The sequence below is a fragment of the Plectropomus leopardus genome, chromosome 5, assembly GCF_026936395.1.
Source record: "Plectropomus leopardus strain MGB_pleo_1.0 chromosome 5, ASM2693639v1, whole genome shotgun sequence".
Taxonomy (NCBI): domain Eukaryota; kingdom Metazoa; phylum Chordata; class Actinopteri; order Perciformes; family Serranidae; genus Plectropomus; species Plectropomus leopardus.
This window is the reverse complement of record NC_142180.1, coordinates 22,523,354-22,542,693: the sequence shown is the minus strand read 5'-3', so window position 1 is coordinate 22,542,693 and position 19,340 is coordinate 22,523,354. Positions and strand designations below refer to the sequence as shown.

Below are 19,340 nucleotides of genomic sequence, written 5' to 3'. Positions count from 1 at the left end.
TTTATTTGGCAGTGTAGTGATTACAGGCTTTATTGGCTCCTGTCCATTACAAGAAGTCGCTTAAACCGTTCCATTGATGTGCTGCTGGTCAGAGTTTGTACCTGGACTGTTGACGTTTGTCTCGCTAACCATTAACAGAATGGGAAGTTAATAGGTAGCTTACACCTGGGAAATGATGACGGTCAATAACAGTTCAATAAAACCAAGCAGTCAACAGCAATATACTTTTTTCTTTTTTAAGATGCATGTTGTAGTGTGATTGATTTTTGTGTTTGTGTGTGTGTAAAGTGGTAGTGGGGGTTGTGCGTAGTAAATGGGGAGAATATCAAAAGGTGGTGAACAGATGGGGTTCACACCATTAAAATGCATGGAAGACACTTACAGATAGAGTGTGATTAGCAGGTGTGTGTCTGTAGTATTGATTTGAAAGCAGCAGACTACATGGAGACTATTAGATCGTTTTTGTGATTAGAGGCCATTTTACACTACGTGCACAAGCTCAGGCCCCTTTTCAGTATTTTTGTTTTCACGTATTGAACACATACTGATTACAGATATTCACATTTGATTAACAAAATGTATTTAAAGCTGAATATGAATTTCCTGCTTATTTGGACAGTTTTTGTTGCTTTTATTTGCATCTTATTCAGCCTTCTTTTTCAGCAATCTTAATCCAATATATGACTGCGAGAAGTAGTCTCGTGTTTGTGTCTCGTAGTGGAAACATTTCATTAACAAACTGCATATAAATCCAATCTTTGCACATGTTGGTTATTGTCCATAACCATCTGTTTTTGGCTGTTACGGCTGCTTGTGTGGTTGATTCGGTACGTGCATGGTTAAGTCATGTGAAAAAATATGTCTTGACAGTACCAGTGTGCTTAATGGGTATGTTAACTGAGAGTAAATGGGTGTGTCAACACCGCAGAATTTATGTGTGCATTTATGCAAATGTACCTCTAATTTTAACACCGTGTTCAAACATCAATCGTTGCGTTGCCGCATCAAGCAGTAAATCATATCTCTTCCATTTTAAACAGCAAATGAGCTGGCACGCGCTTTGACTAGGTGTTGATGGACAAGCCTGTTCATATTTTTGGGATGATCTACCAGAGAAACATCCCACCTGACGTGTATGACCATTCTTGATGTTTTTAAGGGTTGCACAGCTTTGACACCAGATCATGTGTCGGCAGTGTTGTCGCTCTTCTTCTTGGGAACTAAAATATTATTTTGTGACAGATAAAATTAAAATTGTTGAGCTGGCTCATATAATGGTAACAATAGAAACAATCTCTCATATTATTATTCTTCCCTCCTTCTTCCTTTAACTCGTGAGGAATATGTTAGAAATGTGCGTCTTCTCGTTTGTAGCGAGCCGCAGCAGCGTGTCTTTTCTCTCTGTACATCTCTGTAAGTAACTGTCCCCTAATGAATTCTCCTCTCCTCTGATGTGTGTGTGAGTAAGTGTGTGCATGCATTCGCCGGTCCAAATGTGGGCTTGTGTGTGTGCCAGTGTGCAGCAGCTAAAGAGTATGAATGAGCATGGATAAGCATTTTGCTTCCAGGCTTCATTTCTGTTAACCCCTTCATGTCCACTTCATTCAGATCAGACAGTGCCATACAGTAATTTCCTCTCTGGAGAAATAATGCTGGAGCCAATGAGAGGAGAGACTGTGTGTGTGTGTGTGTGTGTGAGAGAGAGCGAGAGAGTGAGAGAGAGGGAGGAAAAGAGCACTTGCGGCCAGTCAGATTGTAAAGGGGACTTTAGCAAGGCTGTTTCATGAATGGCTCTGCTCTACTTAATGCAGATCACTGGTGGTTTCATGGCTTAAATGGGAAAAAGAAGGATCCGTTGATGTTCATATCTGCTTGTTTTGATACTGTTGTGAATCAATGAGGACTCTTTTTTTTTGCCTGTTTGGCCTGTTACTGCAAGCCACTGTAGGGAATGACGTGTCTCTCCATTCATGCTGTGATGTGCTCTCGTCAATTAAGTATGCTGAAACAACGAGTCAATAAATAGCAAGTCAAGTGATAGTAAAATAACCACTTATTTCTGCCATTATGGTCGGTTAATCATGAAGGCAGTTTTCAAGAACAGAACACACTCTGACACCATCTTCTCATTTCTGTGGATTTGCTGCTAATTTTGACATTCCAGACAATTTACTAACATTTTATTTACTAAAAAAATTGTTGTTTTATTTTATGTATTGTCCTGTTATAGGTAGTTGAGGATACTTGCTGTTTAGTGTCTTTTTTTTTTGTTCACCTGCCCAGGGACGACAGATGCAAATTAGCTGCTAGCTAACTCAGCATATCATTGAATTTATACTGCATTCACATGATTTCCTGAGTTTGGATGTCGTTCTTCCGTGTTGGGTGTATTCATGAGCTTTAAGTCATAATGGGAAAGCAACATGGAAGATACGAAGATATATTGTTGAATTTTATTACTCACAGCATTTAAACAAAATGTTGATAAGAGGTCGACGCTTTATATTATAAAATTATTTTGTCCCAGGCTTGTTGTTGCGCCAAGCCCCCCCCAAAAAATACTAAACCTATTACCACATAAGGAAATTACATGTAAGCAAAAAGTCGATATGCAATATGTAAATTAATAAAAAGTACCAGTTACCATGAACTGAATATTACTTTCATCCGTTATGTTTCTGCAAATACTATGACATCAACACAGCAACTTGTGTATCAACAATTTTGCAGACTTTCCGAGTTGTTTCCCAGGAGCATTTTTTTTCATTATTTTGACAAGTTATGAATGCAGGGTAAAAGTTTTAACAAAAATTGAAAGTTACGATCTTCCAGAAGGCAGAATTTATTTCAGGTCTGTTGTATTAAATTGCATTACTTTTAGCGAGGTGTTCCTAATAACCGGACAGCTGAGTGTAAATACACATTTGCTGATGTGCTCTGGAACAAGGTGTCTGTCATAAAAGCGTATTAGCAGATCTGTGTTTTTACTGGGCAGCTCCGTGCTGTAATGAATTAATGAGAGGCAGGGCAAAGCTCAACTTAACTATAGTAAACATAAACAAAATTCTTGGATAAAATATATTTAAGAACTCATGTTTTATGAGTGGCTCATTATTTTTTTCTCACATCTCCCTCCCTCTTTGTCCTTCCAGTCTGCCAGAGCAAGGACATCCGGAACAATGTGACCAACCTCCAGTCGTTGGAGAACTGCACCATCATCGAGGGCCACCTGAAGATTTTGCTCATGTTTAAGACCAAGGCTGAGGACTTCCGAGGTCTCAGCTACCCAAAGCTACGAGTGGTGACTGACTATGTGCTGCTGTTCAGGGTCTACGGCCTTGAGGCCCTCGGCGATCTCTTCCCCAACCTGACGGTGATCCGCGGAAACAACCTCTTCTTCAACTATGCTCTTGTGATTTACGAGATGCTGCAGCTGAAGGAGGTGGGTCTGCACAGCCTCATGAATATCACGCGGGGCGCCGTGAGGATCGAGAAGAATCCAGACCTGTGCTACCTGGCCACCCTTGACTGGTCCAAGATCCTGGACTCGGTGGAGGACAACTTCATCGTTGCCAATAAGAACGACAGAGAGTGTGGAGATGTATGTCCCGGCACGGCCCAAGGTCAGACCATCTGCCCGCAGAACACCATCAACGGACACTTCAGGGGGCGATGCTGGTCACAGAACCACTGCCAGAGAAGTAAGTGTTTATGTGTGTTAATATGCTTTTAACAGTGGACATCTAATTGTTTTTTTTTTTTTTTTTTTTCTAATACGCTTCTATATTTGTAGATTGGGTGTAGTGTTCCCACGGTCATGACATTTCTGGAAGAGTTATGATATGTGAAAAACTGTTTTCCAGTCCTTTAAATGGCCACAAATGCCTGGGAAGTGGGTCTTAAATACTTAAGGGCCATATCGTTTTATAGGTCACCCATTTTAAATCACATGTCAAATTCATGTAAATGAGATTAAATATTACGGAAAACTTATGGAAAAGTTTTGAAAATTCATCAGTGAAAAGGTGTGCAGACCCTGTCAATGTGACTCAGTGAGGATCTCATTATCCCTGAAGTCCATCCTAAATAACCGTCCATCAATCTGCTTAGAAGTCATAGATGAAGACGCCAGAACTTGCCTTAGAAGCAAGTTTTCTTCAGTATCAGAGTAGTGCTTTCATAGATTACTGTACATCCTCGCAAACAGGAACTGCTAATTGCTAATTTGGCTTGGTTCTAACTTGTCAAATTGTAAATTAATCAAGGGTAAAACACGGGGTTCAAGTTGTAGCCCACAGCTAACTAACTGACTCCCCAGCAGTTGTCAAATTATCCTGAGGGGTCACTATGTGTCAGGTGTTTAAAGCAATCCTGATACTCCTCATATAAAAATAAACCCTGCACATGTGTGTTTGGAGCAGAAGAAAATCTCCATATTGACTGGCCATTGTGTGCAGACATGATACGATAGCACCTTTCCAGAATCCATCACGCTGTTCATTGTAAAGTGGTCCATTGAGACACATAATGAGAAAATGCACTGGAGATTTTTTTTTCCTCCCAGAAATCAATTGAGACGACTGATGTTTTCATTCCAAATGGTTTATGTAATGATTTTCATGATGCGAAGGGTTGCTCCTAATATCAGAAGCCAGGGGTCGCAGACTTCCTGTGATTAGCATTCATTGACTGGAGCATTGTGGGCAAGTGATGTGTAATTACAGGCTCGGGATCTGCTTGATGTGTGAAATGACTCAACTGCATTGTTGAGTCAGGGTAGTGTAAGCTCAAAGGTAGGCATTATGGGGAAAAAAATGCAATGCAAGAACGAGGGTTTGAGCGAAGAGAGTTGATGGACAGGAATAAACAGTATAGTACACTTGTTTGTTAGAAATTGTACAGATTTTCTCTCCTTTCGGTAGAAACAAGCTGTGGCTTTGCTTGGTGCTGCAGCCAGCTGCCAGTGTGTCGGCCAGTCAGTCAGTCAGTCTTTCCTCTTCTACCATAAACACAGAGAATGGCTTCTATTGTAAGACACACAGAGAGGATGCTTATTATTTTTTGAAGGCGATTATAGCTTGTGTTGTTTTTTCTCTTCTGTCTCTGTGTCTGACAGAAAGCGTTCAAAGCATAACGACCTCGGCCATGTTTATACTTTTAACATCGACTGTTGCAGCCCGCATATAATGTTGGCTCCTCGATTTTCTGCCAGGTCTCACTGTCGGGAAAGTAATACAGGACATAGCTCTCTTTGTGTCTCAGTTTCTGTCTCTGCGCACACACATACACACACACATTGCCTTTTGGCTTAGACAAGGTGACCGGCTTTCAATTTGTTTCAATGGTGAGGTCAAAACAGCAATTTTTAGCAGTATAGATGAGAAGCAATGACACTTCCAGGGCTCCAAGTGTTGAAAAACTTTCTCTTCTTTCTCCTGATTTCTCCTGAAGATTTGTATCAAAACTTCTTAAAAAATACTCCTAATTTTAAGAGAGCCCCAAAGGTCTCTTAAGTTGGTTAAAAGTAGATCTTATATGATTGCAGTAAAGAGACAGAGATGACCACACATCTGGTTGCTCATAATAAATTGTAAATTTACTGAAACAATATACAATTCAGAAGTTTCGGTTATTTCTGCCTAATACTGGCATTTGATTTTAACATTTGATATAGTACCACTTTTCCTTTTTGCCCCCTATTTTCATACATATCCACTGCCTGGTACTAAATGCTACTTCAAGAACTTTTCTCATGTTGAGCGTTCATAAGTTTAAATCTGAAAAATGTGATAACTACGAGCCCTGGATTTCAAAGACAAACTCCCCGACCATTAAAAAAGAATGTCGGCTTATAAACAGCAGTGGGTGTACAGTACATCAAATAACCTGTTGTACATGTGCGTTCATGTCTCCGTTGCTTCGGATAGGCCAGGGGAGCAGGTATGACGCTGTGCTCTGTGTCACGTGACAAACTCCAGTTTAGTCAAGAGCTGTGTGTCAAAGCAGGAGCCATTTCTAGAACATGATGCAATGGCTGTCTGCCCCCGCAGCAGGGGGAGTTTGAGAGTGTGTGTGTGTGTGTGTGTGTGCATGCGTGCGTGTGTGTGTGTGTGCGCATGCACTTAGGCTACACATAGGGCTGAAATGTTTACACTTACTGTAAATGCTTGTGAGTTTCTGTGTGTGTTTGATATATGTGTGCTTACGTGCATGTCCCCACTGGTGGTGAGAGCCACAGTTCCGCATGTTTTTAGCCTAGCAGCCAAACTAATGCTTTTCTTAAATCAGTGCTGTGAATACTAGACAAATATAATTAGCGTGACAGCAATTTTAACTAAACAGTAGGAACAATTATATTTGCAGTAAGTTTTTTTCATGCAAGTTATTGTTACGCAGGCGTGTTTCAGTCCCACATGAGATAAGAAGATGTGAAATGTGAACATCAAGAAAGAGAGCTGTGTTGTTTCGCTTGGGTGCTTGTGAAGTGATATACAGTGAAACACGTGCTGGGTGGTAGTGTTAGGAAACTCTCGGATCTTTAATTAGAGCTTCTGTGAATGAAAACTCACAGTTGGTCGAACTTGGATGCACACATACACACATGTGTGCACCAAAGATGCGGGTGCAGGGCGGAGGAACATTAGATGGAGCATTAAAGTTTATGTGTGAGGGGAAACTGTGGGGTTGTTTTTGTTGTGTTTTTACAGGGTTCCAGTTGCCTTAGGTAAGAGCCAAGGGAGAGCCTGCATTCCTCTGATCTTACACATGCTCCTTACAAGCAGGAAAACCACTGTGTGTGTGTGTGTGTGTGTGTGTGTGTGTGTGTGTGTGTGTGTGTGTGTGTGTGTGTGTGTGTGTGTGTGTGTGAGAGAGAGAGAGAGAGAACCAAGACATGTCATGTTTAAATGTGCACGGCCCTTAAGTAACTTGTTGGCAATCCAAACAGCCTGGAGAGTGTATGAGATCTGACGTTCATTGCCCAGTGCGATTTTCTCTGTGTCGCACACATGTATTTCGTGTGTATGTGCCTCCCTAATATTAACGACGTTGTGCAGGTAGCTGTTCAGCTGTGGAGGTCAGTCCAGTAGTACGCTTTGTCAAATGCACTCAGGCTGCAATTTTCTTAGCTTTTACAAGCTGTCTGCAGTCACTGTGGCTTCGTTGCTTGATTGAATGTTGGTGGTTGCTTGTTTTCCTTTGGACAACAGTAGAGTGCATTTTGATCAAGGACGTGTTGTGCCGTAGAGAAGGGCATCAGAAATTCTCAGCATATGACAAAGGGGCCTCTTTTTCACGGCATCAAACCTTTATTACAGTGGAGTCCTTAAATCTTAAGTTGTTTTCTGTGGACTGATTCAGTTGAAATGTCTGTGAGCTGTGAATTCCTACCACTTCCACACGTGCCATTCTGCAGCTGACCCTGTGCACGGATATCCCTTAGGAAAACAGAGAGTGAAAATAATTATTTCTCTGTCAAGGATCACAACTATAAAAAAAAAATCTTTGCTGCTGGTGTTGAAATACCAGATGGCAGGAAAATGAAGAGAAAGGGAAGCTTGTCAGATCTGAGATCAGTTGGGTTCATGGATCGCTGGCACCCGATTTAAATGAGACAGACTGGATGTGTAGGCATGTGGATACAACCTCTGCACATACACACACATATGCATATAATGCATTTAGGAAGAGTAAAATGACAAAAAAAGGTTCTGCCAACTAGGGCTGTCTCTGTGATTAAAAGAGGCTCGGCGGCATGATATGTGGTATTACCCCATTTTTTTGTGTTTTTGCTAATTTTCCTCATTTATCCTAAAATGAGTGCTATGTAAATAAACTTTTTTGATTGACTATTATTATGCATATATTGTAGCTTTTTAAATGGCAAGGATGACACAGTTTAACAATTAAATTGTTATATGCAGAACATAGAGAGGCAATTAGGCGAAATAAGGGACACAGCTTTTTTTTTTCAGCTGAGATGTTTTGGTCATGTCTGTTTGCTATGAAAGATAATATCTGTGGATACAAAAGCATGTTAGCGAGAAGGAACAGAGGCACTGAACTATATGGGTTCAGTATCAATCCCCCCCCCCCCCCGTCACTGCTGTTGTTCAGAGATGTGACGGTTGGTCTTGAGGCACACCAAGCCAATATCAGAGAGCTGGCGGCGATGAAAGCCCTCTGCTCTGTCACCCGCTGTCACGCCGCTGTGTCTCAACCAGAAAGTTGCACATGTTCTGAGCCTGCGGGAGATGAAATACCCTTCCATACCAGCAGACAACGGTCATCTGTAATAGTCATTCAAAATGGGATGCCAGAAGACCCCCATGACGCTAGTTTCTTCTGTTTCTCTGGGCGTGCGCTGAGCTGAACGGCCAATCAGGAGTGATTTCATTTAATGACAGGTTCCACAGTCACTGCTGCCAATTCAACATGCTGAATCGGCGGGAAAAAAGCCGACAAGGGTCGGCGAGGGCCAATGTAGCGGGACAAACTATAGCAAAAAGGGCCACAGACGCTTGCTGTCAGCCTAACGTGGGCGGTCGGCGGACAGTCGGCTTGGTGTGTCACGGCCTTTAGTGGTATTTGTCCTGCCCCTCTCCCTCTGTGATTGGATAGCTGGGTAAAAAGCGACAGTGAGAAAACTGCAGCATTTTACCCAAAGTCTAATTTTTGTTAATTCTCTGCAATTAGACAACAATGGCAAACATGCAGCACTCAGGGCAGAATAGATGCTTTGAGCTTCATCAAGCTGCTGGCATTGGTAGCAGAGTGTAAATAACTGGCGCTCTTATAAATAAAAGAAAAAACAAGAACATAGAGGTAGTGGCAGTTGCGTTCTAATGTAATATTGCGGTTATTGTGACAACCCTAGTGCTAACTTCAGTATTAAAAATGTTGGCTTGTGTCGGACTAGTTTGGCTAATACAATGAAAACCAGTTGCTTTCTGTCTTCAGCTCTTTCTTGAATGTTTGTTTTCAGATGAAAGAAGTTCACCTCTTATCAAACTGAAAAAAAAAACAAAAAAACATTTACTTACAATAAATGGCCTTTTAACATTAGGATCGAGGTTTGTTTTATCGGAAGCACCTTAGTAAATGGTGTTAAAATAAAATACATTGCCAAAGAGAGTTGGTTAAATGCAAATAAATAAAAAGAAAGTTCCAGAGGAGACAAGGCTCTATTTACAGAGGAGGGCCAGATGGATGGTAGACGCATACAAAGGCAGATTGCTAGTCGGAAAGCAAGCACACAAGAGCGAGGACTGGATTAACAAATGAGAGGTAAAGAGAGAGAAAAGTACAGATAGAAAGGAAGTAAGGGTAATATCCACAGATGAGAGAAAGAGGGAATGGGAGCAAACAGTCGATCTCCTGTTTAGATAAGGCTCTGTCTGTTGCTGAGGCCTGGCACACTGTGTTCAGCCTCGTAGACACAAGCCAGCACTGCGCTTACACAACTCACACAAAAACACACTCACACAAGCAGGAGCAGAGAAAGCTTTTCGGGTCAAAGTTCACTACGCCTGCGCCTACGTGCTTTGTTGTTTGCTGCGATTGTTTTCAGGCACAAAAACGCACACCAGCGTACAGAGTCACAGCTTCACTTCCCAGTGACAAAAGCCACGGTGGGAGAATACCCTCTCTCCATTACACATACAACTTTGAGACCGTCACAGTCACACAGGTTAAACCTACACCGGCGGTCGATCTAAATGGGTCAATGTGCGTCATTCGGCATGGCTTTGTGACCCTCCTCCAGACCAGAGTTGAACACGGGTCGGACTGCCCAGCTTTGAACAGGCCCTTCTACTGGGAATGGGAATTTAATTTTGTTATATGGATGTTTAAATGTCAGCTAACTTCAAGCTTTTGTAAAAGCAGAGCGCACAGGATGGGTTGGGCAAGTTTAAGAGAGTGTAAGGAGAATTAAAAACAACACATTATGTTGTATTGTACTTTATGTAATTCTCAAGAGCTGCAACTTTATATCCATGGAGCTACAGCTGCACTCTGTGAACGGTAAAAAACATGTGACAGTCAGTATCCTATAGGCGTTTCAGACCAGAGGGACTTCTTCATAGTTCTCGAGACCACACCGCAAGAACAATCGAAGTTCTTAGAACGCTGTTTTATGGGAGTTTTTTTTTAGCTCCTATTTCAGAGTAGGTACGCTCCCAGCACAAGTACATGTACGGTAATTGGTCCAGATGTCATACGTGGTCAAACATAGCCAGTGCAGCGTTGGCAACTGCCAGTTTTAAAAACCCATCACATGCTTAAACTGACAACACAAACAAGGCTCTTAACAAAATAAATAGAAATAATAAATATGGAAAAAACGCAAACAAAAGGACCAGGCATATTTATGACAATGGAAATACATATAGAGTTTGACTTTTTTAAGCAAAAGTGGTGCTGCTATACCAACAGCTGGTTGGCTTCCAGTTCATCATTTCAGTGTTCCTATTGAAGGTCTGTGGTTCTCGGGGAGCTCCCCACTGGACACTTCCTCTTAATGAGTCCTTACAACTGTTTGATCTAAAAACACCAGCACGACTAAGCAGTTAGAAAACATGCTGAAGACGCCGTATGTAATGACAGGGTTTTTTGTCTGCCTTAAACAATGCCCACATGTACGTGAAGAGAGCTATTGGTCGCTTGAGCAGTGTTAGTGTGCCCAATCAAGTCGGTATTTTTGTTCATGTTGTGTTTAGGTTAATTTATTTGTTTTATAGCTGTGTCCCAGCAACAGATTTACATAAAAGTACCAGGACATGTGCTCAGAATTGGAGCAAATTCTTTCAAAGAGGAAATTTTGTATTTTAAAGACTGTAAAGACTGCAGGGACTCACTGGTATTGGCTATGAAAAAGTCCTGTGCATAACCCCATGACCACAATTTGTTTTTTGTACAGATTATAATATGTTTTTTTTCTGATTGTTTATGCTAAACTAAGATAAATGGTTCCTAGCAGACATGTGAATGATATTGATCTTCTGACTCAGAACAACAGAGTAAGCAACTCATTTTTTAAATGCTGAACTGTTCCTTTAAAGTCTATATATGTTGCCCTCAAACGCTATGATATGATATGTATCGCTATGATTTTAATCATAACTCAATACTCGGATGGTATTCATGGCTGCTTTGGTAATGGAAATTTTGTCACCAATGACATTTCCATCAAGAGTTTTGTTTCTCATGCTATCAAGTGGACAGTTGGTGTGGATGAGATGAGGGCCAGATGAGGAGGCCAGGAGGGGAAGAGAAGGGGTTGGGCAAAGCAAAATAAACAGAGCAAAACAAACAAGTCAAGTTTCAAGTGTGGCTCCCAGGTACACACACAGACACACACTCAAAAACCACACACACGCACACACTCTCACTTTTGCCAGAGTGGCAAGTGGCCAAGCTAGAAGAGGCTAAGAGAGAGAGAAAATGACAGTATTAAGGATGGAGGCGCTCAATGGAGCGTGCTGTTGGCCTGCACCCACAACCAAACAAAAACACTCAGCCAGCCCGGCCTCTTAATTGGCGTGTAAAAGAGTCTCCGTTCAGGCTGCTTCCACACTCACTCCTCTCTCCATCTCTTCTCCTCTGCCTTTCTTTGGTTCATTTTCTGCAGTTGTTTCTAATGAAACGTAAGGAAAGAGTTTTCCTCAAGCTGCTGTTCTTAATTAGCCATTTAGTGCTCAGTGACACAGGGAGCACAAAGGGACAGACTGCCTGATAGTGGAGGAGCGTTTCGCTTTCTGGAAGGAGCGGCCACGTGTCTCGATAGTGAAGAAACACTACATGATTTCTGCATGTTTGTGTGAGTCCAAAGATCTTTGTTCATGTTAGCAGTATGCGCCGTATGAAAAAGTTATGGCACTAATGACACGTTACTAGTTTTACATGACTTAAGATGTAAAAAAAAAAAAAAAAAAGTACCAGATTTCTATAACTTCATTGTATTAAGGTCTTTAGTATATGATACCAAAACTATACTTTTTTTCTGAGAAATATAAAGAGAAAAAACAAACGTTGTATTTAGTTTTTATTGTCAGTCTTTTCATTTCGTTTCAAAATTCAACCATATTTTTTTAACTTTTCTAGGCTGAAAACGCAATTTCTAACTGTGACCTTAAGATAGCAGATAGTGCTGGCCTTTCAAAATAATAATCATAGTATAAATAAGGTGTACATAATGTAAATGATAAATGTCCACATGTGCATTCAACCGTTACGAGCGTTAGAATTGGCATTCTGCACATTTAAATGCTTCATTAAATTTGCTGCTTGATGCAAAAACTTAAACATGTGTTTGCGTCACTGATCTCAACTCACGAGCCTCGATCTGGAGGAGAAGGCTTGTTGTTTTTCCCTGTATGCCCATCACCTGTCTGGATCACACAGACACAGTCACTCTAAATCGCTTTCCCTCTGGTCATCAACAGTTGCATCGCGTATACCATGAATGACAAGATTAAAATACATTCACTAAACCGTTAAGGGCATATTTGCACACTTGTCAGACCGTGTCTAAAAATTGACGTAAAAAGGCGAGCAAATAATCGCATTCAGGAGCCCTGAGGCCACTTGAACTTTGACACAGATGCTTTTCCAGTGAGAGGCGACACGAGCTAGAAACACTATCCTTCGCTGTCTTCTCTCTCACTGGAATTATCTTGGCTGCCTGGAAATAGGAACTTGTTAACTAACTTGTACACAGTAAGAGGAAAACAAAGTAGTGAACAGACCTGAGGGGAGTCACATAAGCTCACACGCACATAAGCTCATATGAGAGTTTGGTTGGAGCTTTATTAATACAGCCAAAATGATTTTCTAGCTTTTATGATCACAATTATTAACAGTTATTTGCCCTGATAATAGCCAAGTCAAATCAGTTTTGTTTATGGACAGTACTGTGCAGAAGTCTTAGGCCACCATAAATTTGTTGTTTTAGCAACGTTGTAATGTGGATATGTGTATATTTATTTGTCAGTCTCTTTATTAAGATACCAACAAAGAATACAGAGAACATGTACAATGCAATAAAACACCAAGAAAGAACAAACTGTCTTCCTCAGACTGAAGTCAATATTTATTGTGAAATGTGGAATTGTACAACCATAACAAAAGGTAGCTCAAACAATCAATATCGAGCTTTTGGACGTCTTGAACTCAACTTGGTTTAAACACACCAAAAAATTTGTATCGTAAATCTCAAATTTCTTGCTCAAAGGAGTTCAAGACATGCATAAGTGAAAAGGGAGGTCACATTAAATACTTGTAACTGTAGCCCGTTTAGATTGTTTTACTCTTAAATATTTGCATTTTTAATACTGTATACATATTTCCTGTATGATCTATTTGTATTTTAGTAGAGACTTCTGAGAAATAAATATGCATGATCATTCTAACCTTGCTAAAATAACAAAGTTTAAGGTGGCCTCAGACTTTTACACAGTACTGTGTAGCACCAATTTCTAGCAGAAGTTATCTCAGGACACTTAGAGATCAGGTCTGGACCACACTTTTTTAATTTACCACGACCCAACAATTCAAAAGAATTCCCATCAGGAGCACGCACTTATTATTTTCCTCTGTTGTGTGACCGGGGCAAGAAAAAAATTTCCTCCTGACAGGCAGAAACCACAAGCACAACCAAGACTTTATGGCGGGTAGCCATCTGCCTCTGCTGATTTATTCAACATGATATATTGTCATGATTTGTGATTCAAAACTGCAGCACGTTAGTCAGTTTTTTCTCTCCCAAAGTCAAAAATGTGAAGCTTTTGTCATCCTTCTGTTCATTCAAACACAAAAGAGTAGTAGGCAACCGCTTGAATGATAGTATATGAATTGTTTCCAATTTCCTTCCCTGTTCCAGGTCCCGAGTAAAGTGAGTTACAAGTGATGTGATTCTGATAGTGATACACTCTTACACACAGAAGAGAGAGCTGTGTGCATTTGTTCTCATCGCTCTCTCATTTATTGCTATAGACACAGACAAGCTCCTCTTTGATGCTGTCCATTTGTGATAGTTAAAGCTTTTCCGTGGTGGCTTCCCTGACATCCACACACACACACGCACACACACACGCTGGTGTTTGAATTACCATGAATATCTTATAAGGGACAAGGAGTGAGAGGAAGAGACAAAAACTGAAAGAGAGGGGAAGAGAGGAGGGAAGGAAGGATGGAAACAGACAGATGGAGAGGGAGAGTTAGTAATCGTGCTCTTGTGTTTTCCTTCCTGGCAGCTTGCATCCTTGTTAACAAATCCAAATTAACTTTGATAAGCTGGCATCAGTTATGTATGTGCACGAGTGTGTGTTTGTGCGCGTGTATTTCCCTCCAACCGCTCCATTCGTGCAGCGAGTGCAGTAGCAGGCAGGCAGTGCTAGCCGAGCGCCCCGGGGGATCTGGAAAACTCTCTCTCCTCTCTCCTCCAGCTCATCAATGGACGGGCACTCCCACATCCTGCTCTACACACACACACACACACACACACACACACACACACACACACACGCATAAAGAGCACAATTGCAACAGTACACATTCAGATAGACACATACACAACAGATACACACTTGCACACAGGGCCAAGTGGAGCACAAACGTACACACAAGGCTAAGTGGAGCACGCTGACACTGCTGCCCACTATTCTAACAGGGGATTGGCTGTTGGTAGAGATGCAAGCAGCCTATAGTGCAGAGAGGACGGGTGCTTTTGAGGATACCAACATGCTGAAACAAGATTTGTGGCTACTGTTGCCGCACTGTAGTTTTTTAGTGTCAAGACGGAGAGAGTCATTCCTCATCTCTTAATACCTTTTTTGCTTTTGCATTTTGTAAGAATACACCAGGGTTCCCAGGGTTATTGAAAACCTGGAAAACTAATGGAATTTCACAACCATGTTTGCCAGGTCTTGAAAAGTTATGTAATAAGTAAAAATCATTGAAAGTTTTGGGAAAGTCATTGAATTATTAACCCATTCAAAAGTGAGAAATCTGGGTAGATTTCATTCCAAAACAGGAAGACAGAACTGAGCAACTCGTAAAAATTAGTAAGAAGTACAAGAAAATACCCTGAAAATTAGCCAACACAAAAACAAGGAACATAAAATAATTCTCTAACCTCACTTTAATTATATACAATTATAACAACGATAAACATATAGTTTTCTCAACAGTTTTTCATATTTTTTTAAAATGATTCTCTTAATCTGCTAATTTCTTGCATTTTGCAGGAATTTCTTGCCAAGATTCTGTTTTCTGAACGAATCAGGCACTCACAATACCTGTGAAAGGCGTCTGAGACCTGGATTGACAATGATTTTTTTGTCCTGCTTTAAAATGGTTCAAAATCAATGAAAGCTTTGGAAAAGTCATGGAATTTCGTTGTGTGTAATGAAATACTTACACTAATTTTCCGTGAATAATCTTCCTCATCATGTCACATAACAACAAATGTTATTTTCTGTAGCTGTCGTCATTATGTAGCTCTGATATATGCCGATTAGTGACGTCTTGCTTCCCATCACAAACATTTTTGCATTTTCTCCCAGAGTTCAGTCTTTTTCCTCATGTCTGCCCACTACCTGAAATATTGTGTGCATGAAGTTTGATTCTGATATTTTTTTTGAAAAAGTGGGGCAAGGTTGACACAAAAAATATATATCACTATCATTGGTAAGGAAAAGCACTGGAAAAGTTTCTAGATTCTGTCCATGAATATCCCTATATCCCTTCCTAATGAGAGTTTGGTGCATGAGTGGTTTGAGGATTGTGTGTGAGCTGTGGAGGAAAACATGTTGGCAGGCGAGTGGTTGTTACCGCCTGAGCTGTCTGAAAGGACTTCCTCATTACTTCCTGCCTTTGTCCAGAATACTTCCTACTGCCGAGCTGTACAACTGGGCCCTGAGGGGAGGCTGGCGGGCCGCAGAGTGGGATGAGGGGGATATTATTTACATGTGAGAGAAAATGAAAGCTAAGAAAAGTTAGATGAATGGATCATAGCTCTTTAGATCCGCCACCCTTTAACAGAAATGCCAAACTCTTGACAGTGCGGCAAGTGTTTATTTCATTAATCGCTTTGCAAGCCTCCAGCACATGCATACCCGAGGTTGTGAATCAGCTTGTCAAAAAATAGAATACAGGCAGCTGAGATGAGTGGTGAGCCGCTGTAGGCATCGCATTAAGTGTTTGTGTGTGAGGGTGGAAAAGAACACGACCCTCCCTCTGCTCGAAGGATTGTTTTCAGGTGTTTGTCCAGATCAGGTGACTGCCTGCTTCCAGTTCTGACATTACAACACTACACACACATATACACACATGCACACTTGATACAGGGTGTCTGCAGGTCCTTCAAGTCTCAAAATGTCATAAAGCCTCCAGGGATAACTTTTTTGTTTTAACATTTAATGTCGATTACACAATGTAGTAACTACAGAACAATGAAAAAAAATTGCGTTAAAATTGATTTGCTATTAGAATAACTTTCGGTATGCAATTCTGCGTGCTTCTTTCTGAGTGCGATCTCCTGGGAAAAATGAAGGATCGATTTACAGCACAAAAGGAAGTGCGTCAAGTATTGCGCAACAAAAGCGGGAAGGGAACTCTGCTGTTTGTTTGCCCACGTCAGTGCTAGCTATCTGCAGCAAAGGAGTAATTTTGCAGTGAACTAGTGATTTTGTAGTTGTCATTAACGTCCACAGCAGTAGTGGATTAATTTACAAGTGGATCTGTTTATGATGTAACTGTTACCTTTACTGTGGGGAATATAAAATGAACGTTACATTATATGAGCAATTATTATGATGTATTCCCTGAATGTTGGTTAACTTTCCGCTAAAACCCTGCAGCTGTCTTGCGTAAAACCCCTACTCTGCACCATGAACCTATATTTTGGCTGAGTTATTTCTCAAAGAAATTGAGTGCAGGGGATCCTTACCAAACAGAGTCCTTAGTAACGGTCAATATCAAGTCACGTTAGGTTACAGAAAGTGTCAGTTTCTTTCATTTTAAAACAAATAAAATACAATCATCTAAAATAATTACAAAATTACTTTTCCTTTTCAGTGAACATGTTGTTTCTTTTCAAGGTGGTGTATGAGATGATGATCTTAAGTGTCGATCGCTCATCTGTGGATAGTTGCTAAGCTCTGAGGAAAACGGAAAGCGATACCGCTTGTCTTCGCAACAGTGGCGTCAACAATAATACCACTAGGAGCCATTAGGTGTGGATAGAATTGAAAATTTGAAAACGTATCGCTTTCCACATTTAATTTAATTTTTTTTAATATTAGGCCTGAAAGTCCCCATAAAATAAAAGTTAACACATCCAAGGTTTTTTGTCAAGTCAATGTTGTATCACTGACACAGTCATCACACTAGTTTAGGTCACACATGGATGCATACACAGGATTATATCATATACAGCACATTGCTGTTTCACTGTTCTTAATTCAGAACGCACATGTTTGTGAAATCTAACACCTACAATAAACACTTTGACAGTTGTTATAAAGATGTTCAAATTTTTACGAGTGACGGAAATAATAAAAGTGTTTATTGTAGTGTTTACTATAACAGTCCCTCTATAAAGATAGGTGAGCCCTGGGTGATGGGAGGTTTTGTAACTCACTCAGAGCACACACAGTTCCTACCTGTACACCATGAACTCACTGTAAAGGGAAACAACACTGCTGCTTCAGTGGAGCAAAGACGCTCTGTGTAGCCTATGTTCATGCATACATGCTTTCAGAACCGCGTGTTAGAGGCTTAACATAGTCTGTAACCACAGCTACTAGTATGTACTGTATTTGGAATATGTTATGCTCATGCACCGTCAAATACTTGGAATTTCATGGGTGGCTTTGAGGTGGTACACCGGCTCAGCTGAAGGGGGTTGGGAGGGATGTTTGGACATTTGAATTCTCAAGAATTTTGTTGTTACATCAGCTTCTTGGGAAAGCAGAGTTTCCCACAGGTTGAGAATGTATTCCTGTTGAGGGTTGTGCAGTTCATGCTTTTTTTTGACACCTAACACATGAAAATTATTAGTATGTTTTCTGTTTGGTTTTGTTTTGACAATGTGTGCTACCTGGTTTGGTTGAGCAAGAACAGTTAAAAACAGGTGTTACTTAAATCTTGAAAACATTCATGTGCTAAAGGAAGCTCTCGGAAATCAGCGCTGTAAATCAACTTTGTGTTTCTGAACTTCCTGAATGGAACTTGTTTATCCTCAAGTGACCTCCTCATCTTTAAAGTTGTTTTCAAGCCCAACTCTTTCTTTTTGTCCCAAACCAGCTCATCTCACTGAATGTCATGTCCTTGCCTTTCAAGAAATGGCTCTTTTCCGTGAACCATTTAACAGGTTTCTCTCAGCGCCAAAAAAACACAGCACCCTCCAGGGAGTCGGGCCCTACCCAGAATGTGCAAAGTGTCTGGGAAAGGAGCATAATTCTCACTAAACCGAGCTTTGATGGTGACCAGCACTCCTGTGCGGCCTGTAGTGGTGCAGTCCAGAGCACCTCTGTCTATTTAAGGCGATACTTGTGACACTGAGCTCAGGGGTGAGGGAGGGGTTGGGTGGACAGATGCAGAGGCGCGTTATTGGGAGAATGTGACCCTTGGTTGACCTGGTCAGGTCAGAGGTGTGCATGTAGAGAATGGGTGGGGGGGGGGTGTAGGACATGGACACACACACACACACACACACACACACACACACACACACACACACACACACACACACACACACACATTCCAGGAGGGCTCACAGAGACAGGAAGTGCCGATGTGGAACTTGGACAGGTGTATGTGTGTTCATAGTTCATAACGTTTCACAGGCTCAGAAAAGCACTATAGAAATAAAGTTTATTATTATTGTTGTTATTATATGCTTCATCTTCCTTCTCTTCATATTGTCCCAGACCTGCTCTATTGTCAACATCTAGGCATAAGTAGGAACTTGTACTATGATACACATATTTGTACATATGTAATAAATTTCTTTTATTTTTATATTTTCTTTATTTCTTCTCATTTATGTATTTGAAGGTATAATTTATAGGTGTTATATTTTGTAGCACAATGTAATATTTTTTTCTTGCATTATTCTTACGACAGGTTTACACTGGACTTGGAAGCACAGTGAAGCACGCCAATTTTTTTGTCTTTTTGGCACCCATATTGAGCAACGGGGCTGTTCACACAGGACTCGCTGTGGCCCTGAGCTCCGTGGTCGGCTTGCGATCTGCAGCGCTATTTTAGTGTCTGGTCTACATTTTCTGTGAGTGAATCTGGCAGGAAAACACTCTGATAATCTATTAAAAACCATA

At 40.9% G+C, this 19,340-nt stretch overlaps 1 protein-coding gene across 1 annotated transcript in view; it reads left to right on the top strand.

Moving 5' to 3' along the window:
* Positions 1-19,340, top strand: part of insrb (insulin receptor b) — a 112,608-nt gene that overhangs the window by 27,674 nt on the left and 65,594 nt on the right. Inside the window, exon 3 of the mRNA XM_088077750.1 lies at positions 3,153-3,701. Within this exon, the coding sequence (XP_087933876.1) occupies positions 3,153-3,701 (549 nt within the window). The remainder of the gene's footprint in view (positions 1-3,152; positions 3,702-19,340) is intronic.